At 30.5% G+C, this 9724-nt stretch overlaps 1 protein-coding gene across 1 annotated transcript; it reads left to right on the top strand.

The window, feature by feature from the left end:
- Positions 1 to 1353: 1353 nt before the first annotated feature.
- Positions 1354 to 5101, top strand: LOC18095021 (enoyl-[acyl-carrier-protein] reductase, mitochondrial). The gene is made up of 9 exons (XM_006369434.3): positions 1354 to 1595; positions 1671 to 1900; positions 1988 to 2131; positions 2221 to 2323; positions 3053 to 3152; positions 3308 to 3384; positions 3520 to 3598; positions 4597 to 4715; positions 4827 to 5101. Exons 1-9 carry the CDS (start codon positions 1435 to 1437, stop codon positions 4918 to 4920), a joined length of 1107 nt encoding a protein of 368 aa, XP_006369496.2. The 5' UTR covers positions 1354 to 1434; the 3' UTR covers positions 4921 to 5101.
- Positions 5102 to 9724: the final 4623 nt, after the last annotated feature.

Here is a 9724-nt window from a genome sequence, read left to right on the forward strand (position 1 = left end):
AATATATTAATATTAAAAATTAAAAAAATCTAAAAAAACGTTATTGCCCTTTATACTTATCAATTAGCCCTTACCTTTACTCTTGTTTTTGTTTTTTAATGCCATTAGCACATAGTTGGCAACTTCTCATCAAGCTTTTAACTCAAAAGGTATTAAAATATTAATCTTAACACAATCATGTGGCATTTTTTATTTTAGGAGTTGTTTTTTAAAATATTTTTTATTTTAAAATATATTAAAATAATATTTTTTTATTTTTAAAATTTATTTTTAACAATAATATATTAAAGTAATAATAAAAAATCAAAAAATAATTTAAAACTAATTTTTTAAAATAAATTAAAAATACAATTAAATCTCAATGTTAAATTCTCATTGGATGAATACAAACACAGAAAAGTAGTTAAATGGTAAAAATAAAAGTATAAACACTCGATGGGAAAAATTGAAAAGGTGATGCACTAAAATGGACTGATCAACACTAAAACAGAGTGACGACATTGTTTTTAGATGACCAACTTAGAGTGTGTTTGTTTCTCGGAAAATGGTTGCCGGGAAACCACTTTTCAAATTTTTTTATGTTTGTTTGCCATTAGAAAAGTTGGTCAACGGAAAACACTTTCTTATTAAGGGAACATTTGGCTTTATTTTCAGGAAAGTGTTTCTTTTTATTTTGAGCGGAAAACACTTTGCAGAAGTTGTGAAAATTTTAAAAATATCATATTATTTGCTGATTATGTCAAATTTGGTCCTCAAACTTTTGATTGCTATATATTTTGTTTGAATCTTTTTTTTTTCAAATTCATCCCTTAAAATTTGATTTAATTTGATTTTTATATTAACTTTGATTCTTATTTTTATGATTGCTATTTACTTTTCTCTTATCACTTTTTAAATTGAAATTTTTTATCTATCAAATTTGATCCTTATTTTTTTTATTGCTACTTATTTTATTTAAAATAATTTATGAAATTATAATAATTATTATTTTAATTTCATCATCTTTCAATTTTTTTATCTGATAGATTTGATCTCTATTATTTTAATTATTATTTATTTTATTTAAGATAATTTATAAAATTATATTTTTTTCAATTCCATTCTCATTCAACTTTTTAATTTGTAAGATTTATTCATTATTATTTTAATAAACTTGAAAAAAAATATTAATAAGTTATTTTCCAACTTATTTTTCATAACATAATTAAATACTGAAAAGTATTTTCCAACTTACTTTCTAAGACACTATCAAATATCAAAAAATAATTTATTTTTTAAAATAATTATTTTTTAAAAAAAACTATTTTCCTTCTAACAATCTACTACCCTTCCTATATTTAGAAAGCAGCAGAAACATTTCCCTTTCTTATTTTACAGGAGGGAAGCAAGTAGCAGTAGCAAGGCCACAAGGATTGGAGAGGGAGAGAGAGGGAGATGGCGTTGATAATGATGAGATCGGTAGCAACGACGAGGAGAGGCTTCTTCAAACTGAAGCGGTCTTACAGTGGTATCCGGGCATTCTCATCCCTACTAACCTCGCCGCCTTCCAAGGCCGTCGTCTACGAGCGGCATGGGCCGCCTGACGCCGTGACAAGGTATGTGTGTGTGTATGTATGTATGGTATATTTAGTTTAATGATGAATGTTAAGTGGGTGGGTGGGTGGGTGCAGAGTAATAGAGATGGAAGGTGTGGAAGTGAAAGAGAAGGATGTCTGCGTCAAAATGATGGCAGCTCCAATCAATCCCTCTGATATAAATCGAATTGAAGGAGTATACCCAGTGAGGCCACCTTTGCCTGCAATTGGTGGATATGAGGGTGTAGGAGAGGTGCTTTCTGTGGGCTCTGCAGTGAAGCACCTCTCTCCTGGCGATTGGGTCATTCCATCTCCGCCTTCTTCTGGTAGCTATCGCCCCCCCCCCCCCTCCCATAGATATATGTCTTCATTCTTCTTCTTTCTGTTGTTATTTTTCGTTTTTTTCACTGTAGGAACGTGGCAGACTTACATTGTAAAAGAGGAGAGTGTTTGGCACAAAATCAGTAAGGATTCACCGATTGAATATGCTGCCACTATTACTGTCAATCCTTTGACTGCTTTAAGAATGCTTCAAGACTTTGTCACTCTTAATTCAGGTACTGTATCCATCCCATATCTATTTTTCCAATTAACCTTAAAATTTCATTTTTGTTTTTGTTTTTTATTATCAAATACATCATTGCAGGAGATTGTATAGTGCAAAATGGGGCTACGAGCATTGTCGGGCAGTGTATCATCCAGCTTGCACGACATCGGGGCATCCATAGTATCAATATAATAAGGGATAGGTGTTGTTTCAGTTCAAAGCCTTTTAGTGTTACTTTTCTAGTTTATTTAAGCATTGTGTGCTTGTTTTTGTGCACACTCTCCATGCCATTCCTACATTTGTGTTCGGTTTCTGTTGTTGCATTTGCTTGGTGTAATAGATTTTCTTCATCTTCCTCTGGAGTGATGAGCAGATTTGATAAAATGAACTCCAGATTGGCTTCTTTTTTTTCCATTGAATTTTGCCAAGGTGAAATTCAATCAGGCTCGGTGTACTCACAGACCAAAAAAGGTTCATGAGCTCCATGTTACCAAACACTGCTTTTACCAAGGCTACTTTCAACACAACACTGCAATACCAAAAAAGCCCTTAGCGTAGCATATAATAACAGTTTTTTCTTGGTTTCCTTGAAGGAAACAAAGTTTTCAACGGATGACCAAAATATGTTCTGCCTTTGAGAATTCCCATGTGCATCGCTTAGGGCATATGTGTTTGGATTAAGGAGGAGTTATGGCTTTATTATGATTTACATACCAAATCATAATGAAGTTCTAATTTAGTAAAAACAAAGCATGCTTGTATAGCAAGGAGGATCTCTATGATTAAGCACACTGTCAAGTTTTTAAAGCTGTGAGTGTGAGATGAAAGGTCTGTTTGGTGACTTCGTATCATCTGATGGTTTTTTTATTATTAATGTTTTAATGCAATTTCTGCCAGCTGACCTTCATTTACAATCTTCTTCATCCTTCAGGGTTGGGTCAGATGAAGCAAAGGAAATGTTGAAAAGACTAGGAGCTGACGAAGTTTTTACTGAGAGCCAATTGGAAGTGAAAAATATTAAGGGTCTTCTGGTATCATTATCATCTATACACTCATTATGGTTGATAATTTAGTATATAAAGTGGGAGGTGTTTACTCTTTCTCAAATGTTTTTATACAAATTTATTTGTTGGACAAAGAGCAATTCATGAGGGGTGCCATTTTTTTCATGTCATTGACGTACTAGACTAACTTGCCTGAACCTGCTTTGGGATTCAACTGTGTTGGTGGCAATTCGGCTTCTTTGGTTCTCAAATTCTTAAGGTGTGGGCATTCAATGATAAATTCTCTAGGAATTTTACCTTTGTTTCCTTTTTGTTTAACATGTACGTATCCTTTTATTATTATTTCTTCATTGCAAAAATATATATTTCCATCTTAATAAACTCTTGTGCTCAGGCATGGGGGAACAATGGTGACATATGGTGGAATGTCAAAAAAACCTATCACAACATCAACATCATCCTTCATTTTCAAGGTAAGTAGTGAATTTCCTTGCAACTGAATATGTGATAATGTGGCAGTTATTGAAATTCAGAAACTGCATTTTCATAAGATGGGTGAATTTATAAGAAACCCGTTTGAGGGATCATGAAATTACAGAGATCGTCCAAAAGTTTGAAATCCCTCCACTTTTAAGATAATATTACATAAACCCCTTTTCATTCCAAGACTGCTCTTAATTACTTTTTAAAAAGATTGTAAATTAAAAATAAAGCATGAGATTTTATTTTTTTTAGGATGTAAAAAATGGATGATGACAACATATGGATCCTATGACTTATTTTCGTGGACTTGAGTCATGAAAAAATAAATTGAGTGTTTTAACACCAGGGTTCAATTTTTCTATTGTTATTTCTTACTTTTCTATGTTTTTGCTGATATCTTAGATAATTATTCACAACCTCCATTCAAGGCTTGAACCCGCTCTTAAATCTTCTTGTTAACCCTGAATCCTAAACAAATCCTAACAATCTTTATTTCATATGCATCATGCTTACCCTAAACAGGACCTGGGATCTACTACTATACAGCGAGTGTTTGTTTTTGCATTAAAACTTGATTTTCAAATTGTTTTTCACATGAAAAAACATTAAATTGATGTGTTTTTGGATGGTTTTGATGTGCTGATGTAAAAAAAAATATGAAAAAACATCATTTGATGCATTTTCAATTGAAAAAAACTTTTGAAAAGTTCTCTGCACCACAATACCAAACACACATGTTAATATCTCTAGTGGAACATGTAAAGGTGAATAGTGGAACGAAATATAATTCAATGCAAGTTATATAACTTGTTTTGCTCACCTACTTGTATTTTCAAGCCTCAAACCTGTTTTGTAATCATCATCATGATCAATATTGCATGCCCAACTATGAAAGTGGTTCCTTCTAAGCCCATAAGCAATGCTTCTGTGGTTCTGTTTATAATCTCTTACTTGCATTGGTTACCTCTCTATTTTCTGTTGTCTGCAGGATCTTTCCTTGAGAGGATTCTGGCTGCAGAAATTAATGAATTCAGATAAAGTTAATGAATGTAGAAATTCGATTGACCATCTTCTTTGCCTAGCACGAGAAGGGAAGTTGAAATATGAGTGCGTATTCGTTGTGCAAATCTTGTCACTTTTTCAGTCACCGTAGAATTACTCATGTTGTGCCAACTGATAATATTTACAAACCGGGTGTTGTACTGTACCTCTTTGCAGAATGGAGTTGGTCTCTTTTGGTGATTTTCATACTGCATTGGATAAAGCACTGGGAAAGCTGGGGAGCCAACCCAAACAGGTATTAAAATTCTAAGTCTTAAAGATCCAGATCGGTTATGTACCTTAGTGGTAGCTCTTTGTATTATTATATGAATCACAAGATGCATTGTACTTTCATGGACAATATTATAATCACCGTTCAGTGATATTTGAATTAGGTTTTCTAGATAAACTATGCTTACAGTAATTTTTGGTAATCTATTCTGGTTCTGCAATATTTTACTGCATTATGCAAACTGTTGCTTGTTAGGGTATTTGGGAGTGTGTTTGCGGTTGTCTTTCAAAGTGTTATTTACTTGGAAATACTTCAAAATAATATTTTTTTTATATTTTTTAAAAATTATTTTTGATATCAGCATATCAAAATTATCTGAAAATATGAAAAAAAAATATTAATTTGAAGAAAAGAAAAAAATAAAAAAAATTTAATTTTTTTTAAAAATACTTTTAAAATACAAAATGGCAGCAGCACTATGACGCTTATGGTTGCTACAGCCGTCCTTCTAGTTGGATGCTTTGGTTGTCAATGTGTATTTCATTAAATGTTGGATAGGTATGGAATTAATATTACTAGCAAGCTTATCCTCATTTTTATACTGTATGTTAAAAATGTCAAAATTAGTTTGCATGCTAGATCACGGATATTTATCTGCATAACCTAGGTTATTATTACTGGAAACTAAGAGGATGTTTGAGAATGTAATAGTTTGTTTTCAAATGGTTTTTCTTTTAGAAATGGTTTAAAATAAAATTTTTTATTTTTTAAAAATTATTTTGACATCAGCACATTAAAACATTCAAAAACATTGAAAAAAAAAATTCAAATTTTTTAGCCCTAAATTTAAATGGGTAAATAAATAAAATTCTATCGAAAAGGTTTTTAATAGTGGGCTGTTATCTTTTAATGGTGTTACATCTTTTAGGAATGGATACGGAATTTGCACCCCTCATTACTTGTTCCGTGACACAAAATGTAAGGTAGGCGCCACAAGAAACACAAGTCCAAAAACCTAAAGGATCATTATGCTTACCTGAGGGTTCAAGGGTTAGGTGCAAAGCACACCTCTTTGAGCCCAAGTGTATCATATGATCTATCGTAGTAAGTTTGGATATAGCATGTAATACAATCCTAATTCAAGAACTCTCTATCACCTCTTGGGCTAGGTGTACATTATTTGTTCAGTTATGGCTAAAATCTTTTCAGATTGAAACGCGTTGTTTTAACTATCAAGGAGTGTAGTTAGCTTGCGTAGAGCTTATAATACCATTCTCACTAAGATGAGGTAATTTAGAGCTCTTCGTCCTGTGAACCTATGTGGAACCCATGAGCCCTTGTACCGCCACCGCCACCCTCGTATTAGACCCTGAAAAAACCATCTATAGATCTCCCCTTCCATTTATCCTGGCGGAGGTACATCAAGATTGTAATGATCGGCACCTCAAGTTAGATTGTCAGGGCACTAGTTCTACTAGTTTGGACTTCCACTTCCCCGTCTTCTTCTTCCTTCGCAGCCCTCTAGTAAAGGCATCAAAAGGCTTGCTATTGTAATGAAGTTGGGTTGTCAGGGCATTAGTTCTACTTGTTTGGATTTCTTCTTCCCCATCTTCTTCTTCCTTCGCAGCCCCCTAGTGAAGGCTTTGCCTCGTTCGAGGCCCCGCATTCCCTGAGCTGCAGGGGTTTATGCCTTGGCCCCAATAGTATAGCGTAATTCCTTCATCTTAGTGTTTACTACCCACCCTTTTCGAGGATGCAAAACATCGGTTTTTCTTTGGTTAGTGTCACGCCCTGAATCCAAAAAAAAATCATGGAAATACTTACTTTTATAGGCATGGAAGCATCTTAATTTCAATTAAGAAATTATACTCAAAATAGTAATCTATTAAAAAAATACCTTAAATCATAGCAACCACGAGCCTGTTACCTGATAAGCAAGTCCAAGATTAGCTTTATAAATAACCAAGCAATACTAGCAACCTAATAATAACAATCACTATAAATTATAAATTATATGCTCACTAATATCTAATGCGATACACAACTTGTTTTTAATTTCTAGTTTAATCAAAAGTTAAATATATCACTAGCTTAAATGATCCTAAAATTCCCTCTAAAATTCACCCAGCCTCGTAACCATGTTATTACAAACCTTATTTTACTTATAAAATATCTATTTTTTTAATAATTAAATACAAAATATAATTATATAAAACATATGGCAACCATGGTCCAAAAATAATAATATTAGAAAATATGATTAGAAAATGACTAAAAAACATTTTTGTTTCAAGTCCAGCAGTATTCTAAGTATAATTAAAGTGGAGGTGTCGAAAATTATTAACTGGGGCTATTTTTTAAAAAATAATTGATTAAGTAAATAAATTAATTCCTATAGAAATAAAGTTCTTTGTGAAATACCTTCCACATGTTCAAATTCCAAATAAAAATCAATTAATTTTACTATATTGAAACATTTAAAACCAAACTATAAAAATTGTTCACTCTTCAAATTAATTTTCAATTATTAACTATTAAATTTTAATAATTAGAAACATTTTTCATGATTTTTGTATTTGTAGAACATTAGGTGAATTTCATTCTCCAATTAACTAAGATATATTCTTATAAATTAAGAAATTAAAGATTCAAGTAACTTCTTTTCAACTATTATAACTCTTAATCCACCACTCTAATTTAAGCAAATGACCTATCAAATCAAAGAACTCATGGAATCCTATAACTAAGTATCAAATATGGAATCCTATAACTAAGTATCAAATTTGAACCATAACACTCATTGAAGGACTGGATTTTGATGGCCTAAAGTTACCAACTCATCATCTTTTCTTTTCTTTTTCAATTCCTTAACTTCACTATTACTTAACATTATTATGCCAAAAATATATAATATCACTTCCAATGATTTTCTATCAATCTAAGACTCATTAGTATAGCACTCACTTCTCAAAAGTGATTGCATGTCTAATATCATAAAAATCTAATTCATAAACCTTTCTTGATAACTAAAATAAAAGTTAAGGATAAAGAGCATATATCTTAAATTGATAAAAAAAAAAAAAAAAAACTTTGGCTCTAGATCAAATCTCCTCATTGATCTTCTTCTCCATTTCCATGTTGGTATAGGTCTTAATTGTCTAATCAAATAGAGTGTAAGTTACTTTGGGATTTTATTTTCTTTTTATTCTCTAAAATATTGTGTAATTACTAATTTACCCACAATTACTTATAATACCCTTAACTAATAAAAATGGCATAATAGGAAACTTAATTTATTATTATTGTTGTTCATGCATGCATGCATGTATGTTCTCATTACCCCTCAACTATAGTCACCTATAATTACTCATTAAAGGATAATGTTATTCTTTCATATTTAATTTTTCAAGGTATTACAATTAATGACGGACATATACAAAGGAGACAAAAAAAAATATGTTTGGTAGAAGAGACAAAGATAAAAATATAAAATAAATATGTTTTTGATACAATTTTAGCATCAATTTAAAAATGAAGTATGAAAGACGCATCCTCTTTGTCATAACCTAATTTTTAACCCTTTATTTTTTGTATATAATTTGAAAACAATTAGAAAAAAAATCCAAAAAGATATATTTTTTCAGTAATTTTAATTAATTTCAATCATTTTGTTTTTATTTTCATTTTTATTTAATTTGTTTGTAAAAAAAATTCTTGAAAATTATAAAAGAAAATGCAAAAAAAAAATAAGAATAAAAATTTTGCATCTTGACCCGGGTGGGCTCTAATCGAGTTTTTTCGACCTGTTTTTTAATTATACGTATTTTCTTGATTTTCATCCCATAACATTTTATTTGCTAGAGATTGGGCTTCAACTTTTTATTTTTATGGAGTTATTATGTTCTCATTTGAGTTATTAGAAATTGTTTTTGAACTTTTTTCCTACTTTTTTTTATGAGATTATCCTAATTTTATAGCTATGGTCACAGATTTTGCGAGTTAACCCGGATTAATGGGTTTTTTAAAACAAAAATTAATTTTACCCTTCACATTGAGTTTTTTTTATACTCTGAATGGGCTTAGGTCTGGTACTTTTTACTTTTCTTTCATTGTCACTTTTTTTTGTTAGTTTATTTATTGTAGTTGCATTTTTTTTATTCATATTATTTATATTACTAGTTGAATCAATGACTCGGGTCTCAAAAAACTTTTCTTAGCATTTCTTTTACGTAAAAAAAAAATTATTAGCCTGTGGTGAATCATGTGTCACAAATCTAGTGAAATCTAGGAACTCAAGTGAAGTGAATAAAAATTAATAGTCTAAATCAAGTATGGGATGCAAACTTAGTTAAGATTTAATATTCCTATAAAGACTTGAAAGTTAAAAAAAAAAACTAATTCTTAAAGAGTTAAAGTTAATTTAGGGATAGGTGAATCCCCTTAGTCCATTAACCATAAAAACACTTAGATTTACAAGAAAAATTTATGTGAAAATCTTAAAAAGTCTCAACTTATAAAGGTAATCGTAATTAAATTCATATCTATTTAAAGTCACTATCTATTTTTCATCTTGATTAGGTTTCAATTACACACACACAAACTTATAATGTTTGTTTCATGTAAAGTAAAAGGAGGGGATGTTAAGGAATTTGATGGTTTTGTAGAAATTCACAAGTTTTTACATTATTAATTTATAGTTATGTTAATTTTTATAATATAATAATGTTAATTACAGATCTAATTAAAAAACCGTTGATATATACAAAATTTTAGAGATTTTTGTGTTTGCGCAAAAAATAGAAAAGACAACTTTTCAATTTCATAAAAAACAGCTATAAACTCA

Source organism: Populus trichocarpa, chromosome 1, assembly GCF_000002775.5.
Source record: "Populus trichocarpa isolate Nisqually-1 chromosome 1, P.trichocarpa_v4.1, whole genome shotgun sequence".
NCBI lineage: Eukaryota > Viridiplantae > Streptophyta > Magnoliopsida > Malpighiales > Salicaceae > Populus > Populus trichocarpa.